At 53.4% G+C, this 20,089-nt stretch overlaps 1 protein-coding gene across 4 annotated transcripts; it reads right to left on the minus strand.

Moving 5' to 3' along the window:
- Positions 1–1,449: 1,449 nt before the first annotated feature.
- Positions 1,450–6,356, minus strand: GFUS (GDP-L-fucose synthase). Of its 4 annotated transcripts, none has more exons than XR_012416761.1 (11): positions 6,306–6,356; positions 5,405–5,561; positions 4,949–5,063; positions 3,626–3,754; positions 3,463–3,536; positions 3,159–3,292; positions 3,003–3,067; positions 2,584–2,843; positions 2,354–2,433; positions 2,027–2,126; positions 1,450–1,785 (listed from the first exon to the last, which is right to left on the minus strand). XR_012416761.1 is itself a non-coding variant. In XM_065519782.2 (11 exons), exons 3-11 carry the CDS (start codon positions 4,994–4,996, stop codon positions 1,730–1,732), a joined length of 753 nt encoding a protein of 250 aa, XP_065375854.1. In that variant the 5' UTR covers positions 4,997–5,063; positions 5,405–5,492; positions 6,306–6,356; the 3' UTR covers positions 1,450–1,729. The 4 variants fall into 4 exon arrangements, 3 of the variants coding, with proteins under 3 accessions (XP_065375854.1, XP_045254775.2, XP_065375855.1); XM_065519782.2 differs by having other exon boundaries at positions 2,584–2,650; positions 5,405–5,492; XM_045398840.3 differs by having other exon boundaries at positions 2,584–2,650.
- Between the last annotated feature and the right edge of the window lie 13,733 nt (positions 6,357–20,089).

Here is a 20,089-nt window from a genome sequence, read left to right on the forward strand (position 1 = left end):
GGCTTCTGAGCATCCGTTAGGAGCCCTTAGCTGACCTGGACACCTAGCCACCCATGGCTTGTGTCCAGGGCACCTCTGCTTTTGGCTGGGCTTCTTCCCACTGTTCCTCACCTGGCGGATCCAAGTGGCCACACAGGCACCACCCTCTCCAGGAGGCCTTTCCTGAACCCCCACATGGGCAGAGCCTTTATCCACAAAGGGCTGGTGCCAGGGGATACACTGTGAACGAGGCCAACCCACCTCCTGGAGCTCCAGGTCCTGGGATGTTGGCATGAGGGGTGGGGGTTGAGGCAGGACTCCCAGAAGTTTGCAAATAATCCCAGCAGGGCAGGGTGGATGCTCAGACAGGGGCTGAGATGGTGCTGTCAGGGAAGGTGTTTGGAGGCTGGGCCACCTCAGCTGAGGCCTAAACTGTGGGGAGGCCTTGACCCAAGAGGAGGCCAGTCTCAGGGGAGGCCTAGAGGACACCTTGGCTTGCCTGACACAAAGGGGCAGTGACAGATAAGGTGAGTGGTTGGCTGGGTGCAGGACACAGGTCTGGACTCAGTGCCAGGACAGGGAGGACACACCAGTGCTGCCCAAATTAACAAAGGAAGAAGTGAAGCAGGAAGCCCTACCTGCAGCCAGAAGGCATCCTGTGCGTGAAGACAGCACAGGGCGCCCAGGAGAGGGACCCTGAGAAGAGGCGGGCCCAGGGTTAGGCCAGGAGCCAGGGAGGGTGTCTGGGTCCTGGGCGTGGAGGACCAGAGGGTTCTAGCCTAGAGGCCCCCTCTGTACAAGGCGCTGAGAAAGGGGGTGACGAGCAAAGTGCTCCTGGTCCATACCCCAGCACCACCCTGCCTGGGTGAGGCACCATCCCGGGAACCATTCTGGACTTTGCTGTCTCCGCTCTGAGAATGAGGGGGGAGAAATGACACCCCACCTCTGGCAGCTGGAGCTGACCTGTCCAGCAGGCAGCTGTCCTTCTCCATGGGACGGGCCAGGTGGGGACCCACACCCAAGCCTGAGAGCCAGAGACGAGGGGCCAGGCCAGGGGAAGCCTGAGCCACCGAATCATCAGCCTGCCCTCAGATCCATCTGTGGGCCCAGCTTGGCTGGCTCACTAGATGTTTCCGGCCCACTAGACCAGTGTCCCCAGAGCTCTCAGGCTGAGGCAGGGAGGCCCTAGTGAGCTCAAGTTACTGAGGCCTGCAGGTGGCCACGAGGAGGGGCTAGGACTGGCCCTGCCTTGCACATCCTTGTCCACGCCAGTCTTATTGCTGCCTGCCCGCTGCCTGCCCACACGCGTGCCTTCCTATCTCCAGCTTCTGCAGCCTTTCCACCCCAGGGAGTCACCAGCTCTCAGGGGCTGAACAGCAAGCCAGGGGGACAGTGGGTACCAGGGCTGGCCAGGCTCGGGGGCAGTACCTCGGTGTGGGGCATGGCTCAGCACAGAGCTGCCAAGCCCAGGCCTGTGAAAATGCACTTTATTGGCTCCCAGGGAGCGGGACACAGGATCAGAGTGGACACACGCAAGGCCGGGGGCCAGTGTGGGGAGCAAAGCACCGGGCCTGCCCGGGCCCTGGTTTCCCTGAGGACTGATGTGAATGGGGGCCCCACTGGATAGATGCTTGGGGCTGCAGAGCGGACAGAATGTGGGCCCAGGTGGTGCCCTGAGCTCCTGGCAGGGTTGATGGGTGGTGGCTCTGCCAGCCGATGGTCCGCTGGCACCTGCTCCTGCCTTCCAGCTTCATTTCCGGGCCTGCTCGTAGTTGTCAGTGAACCAAGCACAGGTCTCCTTCACCGCTGCAGAGGCGGGCAGGTGAGGGCCATGGGCAGGGAGGGCCAGGGCCACATGGGAGGAAGTGGGGGGAGTCCCAGGGACAGGGAAGTCACCCCTCTGAGCTTTGGTGTCCCACCTCCAGGGCAGTATAGGCTCTGAGGGGGGCGCCTCACCTTTGCCCTGGTAGGGAGCATGAAGGAGAGGCTGGGGCAGGCCAGCAGGTGTGGGGGCCACCAAGTGGAGGGCTGTGGGGTCAGGGCTCACCCTGCTTGAAAGGTGTGAACCGGAAGTCAGGCAGGTAGGTCCTCAGCTTGCTGTTACTGGCTGTCTTCTTAAACTGCCCATCCGACTTGGATGTATCAAACTGCATGCTTTGTCAAGGCCACAGCGAGAGGAGCACCTCCACTCCCAGCCCCCGCAGCTTGTCCTTGAACCTCTGCCATTCCCAGGGAGCCACAGCAGAGCTCCTCCGCCTGCCAGGGTAGGCATCCTCCCTCCACAGTGTCTCACCCACGCTGGCCCTGTGCGGGGAGGCCATGGAGCCTGCCAAGGGGCCCCCGCCCAACCCCCAGCACTGGAGCCAGAGGATACGGTGACCTCCCCATGGAAGTCCATGGCCTCCACCACCGCCTCGGCTGCCTCCTTGATGGAGACCTCATCTTCCTCGCCCACTGTGGGGAGCCACCGGGTCAGGCCTCCCCTTGCTGCCCCCCAACTGCTCATGAATATTCCTGCTCCCACCCCTCAGCCAGCCTCCCAGGACAGCCTTAGATCCTGTCCCACCATGAAGGGGGCTGGGGGCTGAGGGCTGAGGTGCCCACCTGAGAGGATGATGGGCTCCACTTCATTGTACTCCCGTAGGACCCAGATAAAGAGCTGGGCCAGGTCCTACAGGTCAGACAGGCAGGGTCAAGAGACCATGGGTATAGCCACAGGTCCCTTCTCCCAAACACCCTTGCCGGGGAGTCCATACTGTTGTCCTTGTTCAGTGGGGGCTCAGCCTGGGGACCAGAGGTCCCTCCTTTCTCCCTCGGAGCTCAGAGCTACACCAGTGACTCCTGGAAACAGGAGGCTATGGGGCCTCCACGAGAACCAGAGATGGTTCCTCTCAGAGCTCAGCCCAGACTCTCTCCTGGTCCGAGGCTCCCTCCTGCACCGCCTCCCCGACAGCCCAGCAGGGGCAAGCCCAGGGCTCAATGGGGCAGGTTCTCTGGGGAGAGCTATGCCTGCCTTTACGCACCAGCGAGTATATGAACTGCCTCCGCGGCTTCCCGGTACCCCACACCGTCAGGGCCGAGCTGCTGCCTGCAGATTCGGGGAGGGAGCAGGTGTCAGAGGCACTGAGTCACCTCCTCTCGAGCTGAGCCCCAGAACCCCGTGGGGCGGACGCACTCACTCTTGGCCAGGTGCACCTTGTGGATGAGGCCAGGCAGCACATGGCCATCCTCGATGTTGAAGTTGTCGTGGGGCCCAAAGACGTTGGTGGGGATGACAGCGGTGAAGGTGCAGCCGTACTGCTGGAAGTAAGCCCTGCGGAGGCACAGTGTCTCCTGCCCTCGTCCTGGGCCCGCGATCCCACCCCACGCTGCTGCTGGCCTCTTACTGAGGCTGGCACGAAGACCCCACCGGCCGGCCCCACCCGCCCCTGGGGGCCCTCTCCCCCACTCCTGGCTGGGCCTCAGCAGGACGGGTGTGAGGACCTGTTCTGCACGTCGATCATCCTCTTGGCATACGAGTACCCAAAATTGCTGCTGTGGGGCGGCCCATTGTGGATCTGCGGGGGCGGGAGAGGCAGAGGCCACTACTTTCTGGCCCCGCCCACAGGCTCCCCAGCCCCACCCACAGCCAGGCCCCGCCCCTCACCATGGTCTCATCTATGGGGTAGGTCGTCTTGTCAGGGAAGATACAGGTGGACAGGCAGGACACCACCTTGCAGGCGCCCACCTCGAAGGCCGAGTGCAGGACGTTGTCGTTGATGTGCACATTTTTCCTCTGCAGGGGTGAGGTGGGGACCAATCAGGCTCCCCAGCTCAGATCCTAGCCCTTACCTGCTCCTCCAGATGCATTAGTGGAGATACACCCTGGCCCTTCAGCCATGGTAGGACCCAAACCTGCCCATCCTAACCCTTTCGGGACAAGGTGAAGCCTCTGGGCTTACAGACACCACGACTCTCCAGCCCCACCAAGGCTGGAGGAGGGGCTGGCTCTGCCTTCCAGTGTGAGGAGAACACTACACTCCCAGCTCAGGGATGGACCCCACACAGGAGGCTGCTGAGGTCAGGGCAGGTAGTGGAGGCTGGGAAGGAGCCCAGTCTGGCCCTGGGCTGGGCTGGGGCTCCCACTACATGGGGAATGGGGCAGTCTACTTCACCACCCTGGAGGAGCTCCCATCTGGCTCTACCTCCCAGGATTAATGAAGCCTGCCCTTGCCAAGTCCACCCCGCAAGCCCCACTTCCTGTGCATGAACTAGACATGGCATGGCTGGAGCACTGGGACTGGTCTTGGGAGAAGGGAGAGGTGGTGGCCAGGCAGCCTGCTGGGAAGGCCGAGACACCGACAAGGAGGGCTCTGGGGTGACAGGGCTCTTGGGCAGAATCTGGTCTGAGCCTCTGCTGACCCTAGTGCCTCCTACACTTAGCAAAGCCAGCTAAGGTAAGGCTGCTGCCTACAGACCTGTGGGGTCAACCCTCCCGGACACAGCTAGCCATGGCAGGGCCCTTATACCACGCCCCCTTCCCCCAGTCACAGGCAGCAGATGCACAGAGCTCTGTTTACACCCCTGCACCCCTGAGTGTGCAGTGGGCCCAGCTCAGGGGAGCTGGGCCAGCACAGTCCTGGGAGCCAGAGGCTCCAGAGGCCCTGGGGACTCAGGGGGCAGGAACCAGCTCCCAGTCCCACGTGGCCTCTGGCTCCTTTCAGCTTCCCAATGCTACAGGTCAGCTCCACGGCTTTTCCTTCTGGGCCAAGTGCCTCCAGGCCCACCTGCATTGCCCCTCTGTCCACAGTACCAAGTGTGAATGACTCGGGGTCCCTCAGGGGCTGCCCCCACCAGGCTGTGCCAAGCCCTGATCCTCAGGGACTTCCTGGGGTGGGAATGTGGGCCTGTGAGAGTGGGAAGGCCGCCAAGAAGTTCCCAGAACCTGGGATCCTGGTTTCCAGTGCTTGCTGGGGCCACCCTCACTTACCCAGAAGTCCAAATTGTATTTGATATTCCGGAACAGGCCCCCCACCATTGCAGCAAGATGGATGACATGCGTGGGTCGGACCTTCTCAAACAGGGCGCGGGTCTGTGCTGCATCCCTGTGGGGAGCCAGGCTGTCAGGAGGCTCTGGAGGGAACCAGCACTCCAGGTTTGGGTGCTGAGTGCAGGGACTGGGTGGGACTATGGCAGGAGGAACAGTCAAAAGGGAGGGTGGCCCCAGGGCCTGGCTGGTGTGAGGGTGCAGGCTTCCGGGAAGAGATGGGAGGGTGTTTGCCCAGGAACACAGCCAAGCACACCCAGGCCAGGCCAGCCACCTAGCAGGAAGGACCCAGACACACAGCTACTGCTAGACTCAGGAACAGGCCCAGCCTGGAGCTCTTAGTTCTGCGGTCAGGGGTAGGATGGGGAGGAGGGCTGATCTCGGGATGAGCTCACTCACGTGAGATCGGCGTCTTTGGAGGAGACAAACACCCAGTCCTCTCCAGGAAGTCCAGCTCCATCTGCTACCACCTTCTGGATGGCTTTGCCTACCAGCCCAGAGCCCCCTGTCACTAGAATCCGCATGGACCCCTGGGGTTCACCCATGTCAGTTGCACCTGTAGTGTCAAATTGTGGGAGGCTGAGGCCATTATACTCCCATCCTTTGGAGCCCCACTCTTCTGTGGCAACTGGCACAGAGTGAGGCCCTCAGGGTGGGGACATAGTCCACTGGCAACCAGAAAGACCCAGCTGGACAGAGGCACCCCCTCGTCGCAGCCCTGTTCCCCAGGGAGCTCTCAGCCTACTCAGGGGTCCTGAGCTACCACCCAGCCCAGAGCAGCTGTTCCCAACCCACGACCCCCCACTGGACCGATAAAAGGTACATTCTTCTCCCCTCTGGCTGATAAGAGGGGAGGCAGACAACCTTGGGACTGGGGCTTCTGGCGCAAGTCGTTAACACGGCTTGCAGCCAAAGCCCGCATGCTAGGGACAGGCACGAGGCGGCGCCTGTGTGCAGCCCACGCCCACTCGAGGCGGGCTGGTCCTGGAGACCCCTGGCCAGCCATATTCCTCCAGGGCAGGACAGGCCTTGGGGCGCAGCCACCCCCAAGGATCCTATACTGGAAGCCGAAAACCTGCTCGGGCTCCGCGGCAGGGCCTCAGGACCAGCCCTTACGGGAAGGGGCCCTCCGCAGGCATCGCGCGGCTCCCAAGCACGCGAGGAGACCTCACCGCAGCCGGACCCCCTACCACGGCCCCAGGCCGTCCCCACGCCCCTCGATCCCAGACCCCTACAGCGTTCCCTGACTCTCACGGAGCATCCAGGGCCCAGGGTGAGGCTGACTCCGGTGCCACCTCACCTGCGTCCAGCGCCACCGCCGGCTCCCCGACAGCGGCTTCCGGCCGGGTGTGCTTCGGGTACGCGCGACGCCAGGTGGGGGGCGGGGTCGGGGAAGCTGGGGCGGGGCACTCTGGGACTTGGAGTCCGCGGCCGCAAAGCCGCTTGGGAAGCGCCGTCTCTCCGGCCGGCCGAGCGTTGGAGGGTCCCCGGGGGAGGTGCCGAGCCGCAACTTCCTTAGCCCGCCGGGCGCTGGGCCCAGGCCCTGCTTGGGGCGGCTGGAGCACACGAGACGAGGGCCGGAAGGCAGCGCCGCGCCGGCTGCCCACGGCGTCAGGGGGAGCCTCGTGGGCGCTGGGGCCAGGCGGGCTCACGCTGCGGCGTCTCCCTGGGCTCCCCTTCCCTCCCAGGGTTCCACCCCGGAATCCGCAGACCTCGCTCTGCAGCCGCCTGGATTCCGGCCGCGATGAGGAGCTCGGGTTGTCGTCCCAAACCCGTGCGCTGTCACCCGCGCCCACGGGGACGCCCAGGCTCGGGCAGCAAGCAGCAAACAACCCCAGAGTTACGGCGGGTCACGATGGGTGACAGTGGGTCACGGCAGTTTAAGGAGGATCACAGCGGATCACGATGGGTCACGGCGAGTCAAGGAGGGTCGTGGCGGCTCACAGTAGGTCCCACGGTCGCGCTGGCAGCCGCCAGCTGCTCCTGCCCTCGGCTCAGAGCCCAGTCCTGCTGTCTGGGGCGGGAGAGGGTGGCAGCCCGGCCCTGGCATCGGGAGGCCCCCGTCAACGTCTTCCATCGAAGTGCAAGCATTTAAAAGGAGTCACGGCCAAGTGCGGTGGTGACTCAGGCCTGTAATCCCAGCACTTTGGGAGGCCGAGGCGGGCGGATCATTTGAGGTCAGGAGTTCGAGACCAGCCTGGCCAACATGGCGAAACCCAGTATCTAATAAAAAAACAAAATTAGGCCGGGCGTGGTGGCTCACGCCTGTAATCCCAGCACTTTGGGAGGCCGAGACGGGCGGATCACGAGGTCAGGAGATCGAGACCATCCTGGTTAACACGGTGAAACCCCCTCTCCACTAAAAATACAAAAAATTAGCCGGGCGTGGTGGCGGCGCCTGTAGTCCCAGCTCCTCGGGAGGCTCAGGCAGGAGAATGGCCTGAACCCGGGAGGCAAAGCTTGCAGTGAGCCAAGCTCGTGCCACTGCACTCCAGCCTGAGCAACAGAGCGAGACTCCATCTCAAAAAAAAAAAAAAAAAAAAAAGACATCCATAAAGCGATGGCTTTTATCTGACCGGAAGTCAGCAAAACATTAGAGATGACTGAAGTGAGTCGCTGCTGGGCATGTCCACCTGCTCTGGTGATGGGCAGGCAGCGTTGCTTAGTGAAGACTTCATAATTTCTAAATTATTATATATTTCTTCCATAAAAATTGTTTTCTTGTCTTCTTTTCAGCAAAGTTACTAATTATGTTATTAAAAAGTCACATAATTTGTATTCTATTGACCGTAATGTCCAATTACACAATCTTTCTTAAGTCATTATACTTTTTTTTTTTTTTTTGAGAGAGAGTCTTGCTCTGTTGCCCAGGCTGGAGTGCAGTGGCGTGATCTTGGCTCACTGCAAGCTCCGCCTCCTGGGTTCACACCATTCTCCTGCCTCAGCCTCCGGAGTAGCTGGGACTACAGGCACCGCCACCATTCCCAGCTAATTTTTTGTATTTCTTAAGAGACTGGGTTTCACCATGTTAGCCAGGATGGTCTCGATCTCCTGACCTCGTGATCTGCCTGCCTCGGCCTCCCAAAATGCTGGGATTACAGGCGTGAGCCACCACACCAGGCCTGTACTTCTTTTTTGTTTTCGGAGATGCAATCTTGCTGTGTTGCCCAGGCTGGTCTCAAATTCCTGTTCTGATCACTCAAATTCAAGCAATCCTCCTGCCTTCACCTCCCAAAGCTCTGAGATTACATGCGTAAGCCACTGCACTCGGCTTGTACTTTTCTTTTAAAAATTGGTTCCGCAGGGTGTGATGGCTTACGCCTGTAATCCCAGCCCTTTGGAAGGCGGAGGTGGGTGGATCACCTGAGGTCAGGAGTTCGAGACCAGCCTGAGCAACATGGAGAAATAATGTCTCTACTAAAAATACAAAATTAGCTGGGCATGGTGGCTCATGCCTGTAATCCCAGCTACTCTGGAGGCTAAGGCAGGAGAATCACTTGAACCCTGGAGGTGGCGGTTGCAGTGAGCTGAGATCCTGCCCCTGCACTCCAGCCTGGGTGACAGAGCAAGACTCTGTCTCAAAACAAAAAAAAAAAAAAAAAAAAAGATTCAATTTGGAGACTCTTTTCTGTTGAGTCAGTAGAAACTGAAATTATCAAAGAAATCCATAATTTCTTTTTTTTTTTTTTTTTTTTGCATGTTTCTCATGCCTCAGCCTCCCAAGTAGCTGGGACTACAGGTGCGTGCCACCACGCCTGGCTAATTTTTGTATTTTTAGTAGAGATGGGGTTTCATCATGTTAACCAGGATGGTCTTGATCTCCTGACCTCATGATCCGCCTGCCTCCGCCTCCCAGAGTGCTGGGATTACAGGCGTGAGCCACCACACCTGGCCTCCATAAATTCGTTCTTTCTTTCTCTTTCTTTCTTTCTTTCTTTCTTTCTTTCTTTCTTTCTTTCTTTCTTTCTTTCTTTCTTTCTTTCTTTCTTTCTTTCTTTCTCTTTCTTTCCTCTCTCTTTCTTTCTTTCTTTCTTTCTTTCTTTCTTTCTTTCTTTCTTTCTTTTTTTCTTTCTTTCTTTCTTTCCCTCCCTCCCTCCTTCCCTCCTTCCTTTCTTCCTTCCTTTCTTTTTTTGAGATGGAGTCTCACTCTGTTGCCCACTCTGTTGCCCAGGCTGGAGTGCAGTGGCGTGATCTCAGCTCACTGCAAGCTCCGCCTCCCAGGTTCACGCCATTCTCCTGCCTCAGCCTCCAGAGTAGCTGGGACTACAGGCTCCCGCCACCGCGCCCGGCTAATTTTTGTATTTTTAGTAGAGACGGGGTTTCACCATATTAGTCAGGATGGTCTCGATCTCCTGACCTTGTGATCCGCCCATCTCGGACTCCCAAAGTGCTGGGATTACAGGCATGAGCCACTGCGCCTGGCCAATACCCCCAAAGTCTTTATTTTATGGTAGTGTCTGTTTTGAGGGATGAGGGACTGCAGAGCAAAGGACTATCAAGCACACAGCAAAACGGATAAATATAAAAGGACTTTGAAAATTTATTTTTGAAACCAAACATTTATACCTCATACCCATTAAGATGGTTACTATTAAAAAGAGAGAAAATGGGGCGTGGTGGCGCCTGCCTGTAATCCCACCTACTCAGGAGGCTGAGGCAGGAGAATCACTTGAACCTGGGAGGTGGAGGTTGCGGTGAGCCAAGATCACACCACTCCACTCTAGCCTGGCGACAGAGCAAGACTCTGTCTCACATAAATAAATAGACAGATAGAGAAAATGGCTGGGTGCAGTGATGCACACCTGTAATCTCGGCAGGTGTGCCTCCCTCTTGGGAGGCGGAGGCGGGCGAATCAGTTGAGGTCAGGAGTTTGAGATCAGGCTGGGCAACTTGAAGAAACCCTGTCTCTATTAAAATACAAAAAATTAGCCGGGCATGGTGACGGGTGCCTGTAATCCCAGCTAGTGGGGAGGCTGAGGCACAAGAATCACTTAAACCCAGGAGGCAGAGGTTTCAGTGAGCCAAGATCACATCACTGCACTCCAGCCTGGGCAACAGAGTGAGACCCTGTCTCAAAAATAAATAAATAAATAGAAAATAAGTGTTGGGGCGGGACACGGTGTCTCACACCTGTGATCTCAGCACTTTGGGAGGCTGAGGCAGGCGGATCACTTGAGGTCAGAAGCTGGAGAACAGCTTGGCCAACATGGTGAAACTCCTTCTCTACCAAAATACAAAAATTAGCTGGGTGTGGTGGCGGGTGCCTTAGTCCCCGATACTCAGGAGGTTGAGGCAGGAGAATCACTGGAACCCAGGAGGTGGAGGTTGCAGTGAGCCAAGATCGCGTTGCTGTACTTCAGCCTGGGCAACAGAGTGAGACTGTCTTTCAAAAAAAAAAAAAAAATGAAAAAAGAAAATAAAAGTGCTAGCAAGAATATGGAAAAATATTTGTGCACTGCTGTTGGAATGTAAAATGGTGTGGCTGCCATCACCATATGATCCAGCAATCCTGCTTCCCAGTATATTCCAAAAAGAAGTGGAAGTAGGGACTCCAACAGGTATCTGTGTATATCCATGTTCATAGCAACGTTATTCACCAGAGCCAGAAGGTGGCAGCAGCCCGAGTGTCTATGGAGGGATAGAGCCAAAGGTGGCATCTACACATGTGGAATATTCAGCCTTAAAGGAGGGAAATTCTGACACCTACTATACCATGGATGAACCTTGAGAACCTTATCTTAAGTCAAATAAATCAGTCACAGGCCGAGTGCAGTGGCTCTTGCCTATAATCCCAGCACTTTGGGAGGCTGAGGTGGGAGGATCACTTGAGCCCAGGAGTTTGAGACCAGCATGGGCAACATATCAAGACCGCATTTCTACAAAAAATACAAAAATTAGCCAGGTGTGGTGGTACATGCCTATGGTCCCAGCTACTTGGGAAGCTGAAGCTGGAGGATGGCTTGATTCCAGGAGGCAGAGTTTGCAATGAGGGGAGATCACGCCACTGCACTCCAGCCTGGGCAACAGAGCTAGGCCCTGTTAAAATAATAATAATAAGCCAGGCACGATGGCTCATGCCTGTAATCCCAGCACTTTGGAAGGCCGAGGTGGCGGATCACCTGAGGTCAGGAATTCAAGACCAGCCTGACCAACATGGAGAAACCCCATCTCTACTAAAAATACAAAATTAGCCAGGCATAGTGGTGCATGCTTGTAATTCCAGCTACTCGGGAGGCTGAGGCAGGAGAGTTGCTTGAACCCAGGAAGCAGAGGTTGCAGTGAGCTGAGTTGGCACCATTGCACTCTAGGCTGGACAACAAGAATGAAACTCCATCTCAAAAAAAAAAAAAAAAAAAAAAAATATATATATATATATATATATATAGTGGGCACGGTGGCTCACGCTTGTAATCCAGCACTTTGGGAGGCTGAGGCAGGCAGATCATGAGGTCAGGAGTTCGAGACCAGTCTGGCCAACACAGTGAAACCCCGTCTCTACTAAAAATACAAAAATTAGTTGGGCCTGGTGGCACGTGCCTGTAATCCCAGCTACTCAGGAGGCTGAAGAAGGAGAATCGCTTGAACCCAGGAAGGGGAGGTTGCAGTGAGCTGAGATCACGCCACTACACTCCAGCTTAGGTGACAGAGCTAGACTCTGTCTCAAAATAATAATAATAATAGTAATAATTGTGTATGTGTGTGTGCGTGTATGTGTATCGGTAACTGATATGTATCTGTCTGTTTGTCTATCATTTATCTATCTGTCTATCCTAATTCTGTTTCTCTGGAGAACCCTGATTGATAACCTGGGTTTCTCTTTACAGTGCTGGGTGGTAAGTGGAGTGTTCACCAAGGAAGACAAGAGCTGGAATAAAAATACTTGCAGGGCCAGGCACGGTGGCTCACACCTGTAATCTCAGCACTTTGGGAGGTTGAGGCAGGCAGATTTCTTGAGGCTAGGAGTTTAGCTGGCCAACGCAGCAAAACCCCATCTCTACTAAAAATACAAAAATTAGCCGGGTGTGGTGATGTATGCCTGTAATCCCAGCTACTTGGGAGGCTGAGGCAGGAGAATCACTTGAACCCAGGAGGTAGAGGTTGTAGTGAGCCCAGATCGTGCCACTGTACCCCAGCCTGGGCAACAGAGTGAGACTCTGTCTCAAAACAAACAAACAAACAAGCAAACAAAAAACAGTTGCAGAGTGTATTAGTTCGTCTTTATTCTGCTGATAAAGACGTACCCAAGACTGGGAAGAAAAAGAGGTTTAATTGGACTCACAGTTCCACATGGCTGGGGAGTCCTCAGAATCATGGCGGGAGACAAAAGGCACTTCTTACATGGCAGCAAGAGAAAATGAGGAAGATGCAAAAGGAGAAGCCCCTGATAAAACCATCATATCTGGTGAGACTTATTCACTACCATGAGAACAGTATGGGGGAAATCGCCCCATGATTCAAATGATCTCCCACCAGGTCCCTCCCACAACACGTGGGAATTAGGGGAGTACAATTCAAGGTGAGATCTGGGTGGGGAAACAGAGCCAAACCATATCACAGAGTGAAAGAAATATAGCAGCATATTATATGGATAATACACAATGACCAAATGTGATTTATCCCAGAATACAAGTGTGGTTTAACACAAAAAAAAACTATCTGTATAATACACCACATTAGTAGAATGAAAGAAAAAATTCATAATCATGTCAACTGATGCAGAAAAGGCATCTGACCCAAAGCCAGCACTCTTTTTTTTTTTTTTTTTTGAGACGGAGTCTCCCTCTGTCACCCAGGCTGGAGTGCAGTGGCCGGATCTCAGCTCACTGCAAGCTCTGCCTCCCGGGTTCACGCCATTATCCTGCCTCAGCCTCCTGAGGAGCTGGGACTACAGGCGCCCGCCACCTCGCCTGGCTAATTTTTTTTGTATTTTTTAGTAGAGACGGGGTTTCACCGGGTTAGCCAGGATGATCTCGATCTCCTGACCTCATGATCCGCCCGTCTCAGCCTCCCAAAGTGCTGGGATTACAGGTGTGAGCCACCGCGCCCGGCAAGCCAGCACTCTTTCATGATAAAAACACTCAACAAACTAGAAATAGAGGAAAACTTCCTCATCCCAAGTTTCTATCTATGGTGTGCAGTTCAAGGACAGAAGCTGTCTCCATAACAAGAACGTGCAAGGTGAAGCAGCAGGTGCCGGTGGAGAGGCTGCAGCAAGTCATGTAGAGCATCTAGCTAAGATCACTGATGAAGGTGGCTACACTCAATGACACACTTTCAATGTAGAAGAAGCATTTTCTACTGGAAGAAGATGCCAGCTAGGACTTTCTTAGCTACAGAGGAGAAGTCAATGCCAAGCTTCAGACCTACAAAGGACATGCTGACTCTCTTAAGGGACTAATGCACCTGTCACTTGAGTGCTCTGGTGGAGATGTACAAGGAGATTTATGTTGTTCTTACGCCTCCTAACACAACATCCCTTCTGCAGCCCGTGGTTCAAGGACTCATTTTGACTTTCAAGTCTTTACATTTAAGAAATACATTTTGGGCCGGGCGCGGTGGCTCAAGCCTGTAATCCCAGCACTTTGGGAGGCCGAGGCGGGCGGATCACAAGGTCAGGAGATCGAGACCACAGTGAAACCCCGTCTCTACTAAAAATACAAAAAATTAGCCGGGCGCGGTGGCGGGCGCCTGTAGTCCTAGCTACTCAGGAGGCTGAGGCAGGAGAATGGCGTGAACCCAGGAGGCGGAGCTTGCAGTGAGCCGAGATCGCGCCACTGCACTCCAGCCTGGGCAACAGCGTGAGACTCCGTCTCAAAAAAAAAAAAAAAAAAAAAAAAAAAAAAAAAGAAATACATTTTGGGTCGGGCGCGGTGGCTCAAGCCTGTAATCCCAGCACTTTGGGAGGCCGAGATGGGCGGATCATGAGGTCAGGAGATCGAGACCATCCTGGCTAACACGGTGAAACCCCATCTCTACTAAAAAATACAAAAAAAAAAAAAACTAGCCAGGCGAGGTGGCGGGCGCCTGTAGTCCCAGCTACTCAGGAGGCTGAGGCAGGAGAATGGCGTAAACCCAGGAGGGGGAGCTTGCAGTGAGCCGAGATCGCGCCACAGCACTCCAGCCTGGGGGACAGAGCAAGACTCCATCTCAAAAAAAAAAAAAAAAAAAAAGAAAGAAAGAAATACATTTTGTAAGCTACCACAGCTACCATAGATAGTGATTCCTCTGATGGACACACCATACACTTAACAGCTTAAAACAGTGTGCTGAGACCAGCTCGGTCGGGGAGACCCTAACCCAGTGGCGCTAGAGGAACTAAAGACACACACACAGAAATATAGAGGTGTAAAGTGGGAAATCAGGGGTCTGACAGCCTTCAGAACTGAGAGCCCCAAACAGAGATTTACCCATGTATTTATTAACAGCAAACCAGTAATTAGCATTTTTTCTACAGATATTACATTAACTAAAAATGGGAAATGAAGGGATGGGCCAAATTAAAGGAATAGGTTGGGCTAGTTAACTGCAGTAGGAGCATGTCCTTAAGGCACAGATCGCTCATGCTATTGTTTGTGGCTTAAGAATGCCTTTAATGGCCGGGCGCGGTGGCTCAAGCCTGTAATCCCAGCACTTTGGGAGGCCGAGACGGGCGAATCACGAGGTCAGGAGATCGAGACCATCCTGGCTAACATGGTGAAACCCCATCTCTACTAAAAAAATACAAAAAACTAGCCGGGCGAGGTGGTGGGCGCCTGTAGTCCCAGCTACTCGGGAGGCTGAGGCAGGAGAATGGTGTAAACCCGGGAGGCGGAGCTTGTAGTGAGCTGAGATCTGGCCACTGCACTCCAGCCTGGATGACAGAGCCAGACTCCGTCTAAAAAAAAAAAAAAAAAAAAAAAAAAGAATGCCTTTAAGCGGTTTTCCACCCTGGGTGGGCCAGGTGTTCCTTGCCCTCATTCCGGTAAACCCACAACCTTCTAGCTTGGGAGTTAGGGCCATCATGAACATGTTACAGTGCTGCAGAGATTTTGTTTATGGCCAGATTTTGGGGGGCTTGCTCCCAATACGGTGCACATTTATTATCACATTTGTTTCTGTGGATCAGGAGTCTGGAGACAGTTTAGCTGGGTCCTCTGCTCAGGGTCACACAAGGCTGCAGATGCTGGGTGCAGTGGCTCACACCTGTAATCCCAGCACTTTGGGAGGCTGAGGCAGGTGGATCACGAGGTCAGAAGTTCAAAACCAGCCTGGCCAAGATGGTGAAACCCTGTCTCTACTAAAAATACAAAAAAAAAAAAAAAAAAAAGAAAAGTCAGACGTGGTGGCGGGCACCTGTAATCCAGCTACTCAGGGGCTGAGCCAGAGAATTGCTTGAACCTGGGAGGCAGAGGCTGCAGCGAACCGAGATTGTGCCACTGCACTCCAGCCTGGGTGACAGAGCAAGACTCTGTCTCAAAAAAAAAAAAAAAAAGCTGCAGTCAAGGTGACAGCAGGGCTGTGTTCTCATCTGGAGGCATGACTAGGGAAGAATCCACCTCTAGGCTTGTTCAGGTTGTTTCCAGACCCGATTTCCAGGTGTCTGTGTGACTAAGAGTCTCATTTCTTGCTAGCCGTTTGCTGGGGACCACTCTCAGCAACTATCAGCCACACCTACTTCTGCCATCTGGCCCTCCCACAACATAACAGGTTAGTTCCTCAAAGCCAGTGAGGGGTAATGTTTCTGTCCAGTGTGCTGAGACAGAGCCTTGTATAACATAACCTCATCAAGGGGTGACATGCCATCACCTTCATCATATTCCATGGCTTAGAAGCAAGGCAGGTTCTGCTTAAACCCAACGGGAGGGGATTATATGTGTACGCAACTCATAGGAGCCACCTTTGGGTGTGCCTACCCCATTAGGGCGTGTCAGCTCAAAGTATTATCATTGTGACTGGTGCCTAATAAATTCTAATGGACTTAGTTTGGAGGAATCTACACTATCCCAAACTACATTCAGAGACTGAGAAGCTTTCTGGCTTTTGTTTTGCACTGTATTTCTGCAGACAGTAAGCCCCCTTCCTCTGTGCTCCCCTCCCCTCTCTCTACTGAGAAGGTCATCTTTAAGGCATGGGTGAGAACTGTGCTGGGGAAATCCTGATCTATGTCCTGAGAAGCTCCAGCTTCCATCAAAACTTAGCGTGGAGGGGCCGCAAGAACACTGGGCATTTATATTGCAGAGAAAGAGGATGCCCCTTGTTGCGTGCAGAACACCAAAGTAGATGTGAACTAGCTAACAAGGGACCCAGAAATATCCAAATGGGCCGGGCGCGGTGGCTCATGCCTGTAATCCCAGCACTTTGGGAGGCCGAGGTGGGCGGATCACAAGGTCAGGAGATCGAGACCATGGTGAAACCCCGTCTCTACTAAAAATAGAAAAAATTAGCCGGGCGCAGGGGCGGGCGCCTGTAGTCCCAGCTACTCGGGAGGCTGAGGCAGGAGAATGGCGTGAACCCAGGAGGCGGAGCTTGCAGTGAGCCGAGATTGTGCCACTGCACTCCAGCCTGGGCGACAGAGCGAGACTCCGTCTCAAAAAAAAAAAAAAAAAAAGAAATATCCAAATGACAAACATCTCTTCATCTTGCAAGAGCCAGTGGAAGGGCCCCTGCCTGGAGGGGCTCGAGGTTTTGTGTCTACTCCCATCACATTTTTTTTTTTTTTTTTGAGACGGAGTCTCGCTCTGTCACCCAGGCTGGAGTGCAGAGGCCGGATCGCAGCTCACTGCAAGCTCCGCCTCCTGGGTTCACGCCATTCTCCTGCCTCAGCCTCCAGAGTAGCTGGGACTACAGGTGCTCGCCACCACGCCCAGCTAGTTTTTTTTTTGTATTTTTTAGTAGAGACGGGGTTTCACTGGGTTAGCCAGGTTGGTCTCGATCTCCTGACCTTGTGATCCGCCCGTCTCGGCCTCCCAAAGTGCTGGGATTACAGGCTTGAGCCACCGCGCCCGGCCCCCATCACATTTTTTATTCTCTTTTTTTCTGAGACAGTCTTACTCGTTACCCAGGGCTGGAGTACAATGGTGCAATCTCGGCTCACTGCAACCTCCGCCTCCTGGGTTCAAGCAATTCTCCTGCCTCAGCCTCCCGAGTAGCTGGGATTACAGTCACCCGCCACCACGCCTGGCTAATTTTTGTATTTTTAGTAGAGATGGGGTTTTGCCATGTAGGCCAGGCTGGTCTTGAACTCCTGACCTCGGGTGATCTGCCTGCCTCAGCCTTCCAAAGTGCTAGGATTTCAGGCGTGAACCACTGTGCCTGGCCACGTTTCTTCTTCTGTCTTATTGGGCAGTGAGACTGGGCCAGACTTGCCTGAGGTGGGGTGGGCACCAGTGTTGCATGGTCAGGCTGCCACCTGTGCTTTGTGCACTGCACTGAAGCAGGTCTATCCTGAGCAACTGACGCTGCTGGTTCACAGTCATCAGCTGCATCTTCAGGCTGGCCCCCAACATGGGTGCACTCTCCACCGTGATCTGCTGGGGACAATCCACTTGCACTGAAATAGGGCCATAATGCAGCGGCCACCGAGAGCCTGGGAGGCCAGAGAAGGGAGTTGGAAGGAGCCTTGGGAAAACCCCTCAAGCATGAATGTTTCACCTGGACTTATAAGCAGAGAATAAGCAAAGAGGATTTCAGGAATAGGGAACAGCCTGAGCAAAGCCACCAAAAGGTGAAAGGGCAGTCATAGGCCATGGAGTGGTGGGCGCCTTGTGGCAGAGGCACGGGCAGTGGGCACTGAGTGGGGGCTCATAATCATTCTTTTAAGGCTTAAAATAATAGAGTTTCAACAGCTTAGATTTTTGAATTATTTATTTTCACTGATAATTTACAGCTTCATTTATTGGCAAATCACAAAATTATCTTATGTAAAAGAAAAAAAAATTAGCTGGCTATAGTGGCTCATGCCTGTAATCCCAACACTTTGGGAGGCCAAGGTGGGTGGTTCACGAGGTCAGGAGTTCGAGACCACCCTGGGCAACATGGCGAAACCCTGCCTTTACCAAAAATATAAAAAATTATCTGGGTCTGGTGGCAGGTGCCTGTAATCCCAGCTACTCGGGAGACTGAGGTAGGAGAATTGCTTGAACCTGGGAGGTAGAGGTTGTAGTGAGCCAAGATCACACTACTGCACTCCAGCTTGGGCAACAGAACGAGACACCGGGTGTGGTGGCTCATGCCTGTAATCCCAGCACTTTGGGAGGCCGAGGTCAGCAGATCACCTGAGGTCAGGAGTTCGAGACCGGCTTGACCAATATGGTAAAACCCCATCTCTACTAAAAATACAAAAATTAGCTGGTGTGGTGGCGGGTGCCTGTAGTCCCAGCTACTTGGGAGGGTGAGGCAGGAGAATTGCTTGAACCTGGGAGGCAGAGGTTGCAGTGAGCTGAGATTGTGCCACTGCACTCCAGCCTGGGCGACAGAGCAAGACTCAGTCTCAAAAAAAAAAAAAAGAAAAAGAAAAAAAAATTGCTCAATCTTTTCTGCTTTCTTTACACACTCTGTACATAAAATTGTTTCTCTCTATTCTGTCACCCAGGCTGGAGTGCAGTGGCATGACATTGGCTCATTGCAAACTCCGCCTCCCAGGTACAAGCAATTCTTGTGCCTCAGCCTCCCAAATAGCTGGGATTACAGGCACGTGCCACCACGCCCAGCTAATTTTTTTTTGTATTTTTAGTAGAGACGGGGTTTTGCCATGTTGCCCAGACTGGTCTTGAACTCCTGAGCTCAGGTGATCTGCCTGCCTCGGTTTCCCATAATGCTAGGATTACAGGCATGAGCCACGGCGGCTGGCCTAAAATTGTTTCTCTTATACCTAGTAGTTTTAATTACATGTATTAATTACAATGCTAATTCTTAGTAACCCCAGTTTTCAGTGAAAACCACAGGAAATAAGCAATTTTAATTATGTACCAGATGCAGAGCCCAAGATCAAACTACAGCTGTAAAGACAAAGCCTGAAGGTTCCAACCCCTCCCAGCATGGCCAAGAGGCACAGCTGGATCAGAAAGGAAAGGGCCCAGGCATTGTTCCCAGGCCTCATGATGGCCACTTGTCTAGACCTCAAAATCTAAAGGCTCAAATCCAAGGATATAAGTTCACAAATTAAACAAGTATAAAAAAAATCATAAAACTGATAGCTTTATGATTTTAAAACATCTAGCAGAAATAGTATAAACAGGACTGACCAATAGACCCAGGAAAATGTCTAAATTAAATTCTGAACACATTTCTATTTTATTTTACCAATAATTTAAAAACCATCTTCGTTTATGAAAGATTACTGAAGTCACGTGAACTTGAAAAGCATTTGGGTTGATTATTTAATTGATGAGTGCTCCTTTATTTATCAGTCAATGGTACCATATAGACAGTATACAAACTTGTATACATGTATATATAATGCAGATAGACACAAATACAGACTTTAAGGATTTGATTTTAAAGTTTTGGCCATGGGACAGTAAAACTCACTACTCTAAAAGGACAGTTGGCTGGGCATGGTGGCTCATGCTGGTAATCTCAGCAATTTGGGAGGCCAAGTTAGGAAGATTGCTTGAGCCCAGGGGTCTGAGACCAGCCTGGGCAACATAGTGAGACCCCGTCTCTACAAACACGTTTTAAAAATTGGCCAGGCATAGCCTGGCATGGTGGCTCACGCCTATAATCCCAACGCTTTGGGAGGCCGAGGCGGGCGGATCATGAAGTCAGGAGATTGAGACCATCCTGGCTAACATGGTGAAACTCCATCTCTACTAAAAATGCAAAAAAAGTATCTGGGCGTGGTGGCGGGTGCCTGTAGTCCCAGCTACTCAGGAGGCTGAGGCAGGAGAATGGTGTGAACCCAGGAGGTGGAGCTTGCAGTGAGCCAAGATCACACCACTGAACTCCAGCCTGGGCAACAGAGCGAGACTCCATCTCACAAAAAAAAAAAAAAAAAAAAAAAATTGGCCAGGCATGATGGTGTGTACCTGTGGTCCGAGCTTACTCAGGAACCTAAGGTTGGGGGATTGCTTGAGCCTGGGACGTCAAGGCTACAGTGAGCCATGA

Source organism: Macaca fascicularis, chromosome 8, assembly GCF_037993035.2.
Source record: "Macaca fascicularis isolate 582-1 chromosome 8, T2T-MFA8v1.1".
Taxonomy (NCBI): domain Eukaryota; kingdom Metazoa; phylum Chordata; class Mammalia; order Primates; family Cercopithecidae; genus Macaca; species Macaca fascicularis.

Bases quoted from the DNA above. Each gene is read 5' to 3' on its own strand.
- GFUS (XM_065519783.2), bottom strand. From the start codon at position 6,011: ATGGCTGGCCAGGGGTCTCCAGGACCAGCCCGCCTCGAGTGGGCGTGG. The intron at 5,562-5,869 runs GTTGTCTGCCTC...TTGACACTACAG, and splicing joins CCAGAAGCCCCAGTCCCAAG to GTGCAACTGACATGGGTGAA. The intron at 2,434-2,583 runs GTGGGCACCTCA...GGCTCCCCACAG, and splicing joins GGAGCCCATCATCCTCTCAG to TGGGCGAGGAAGATGAGGTC.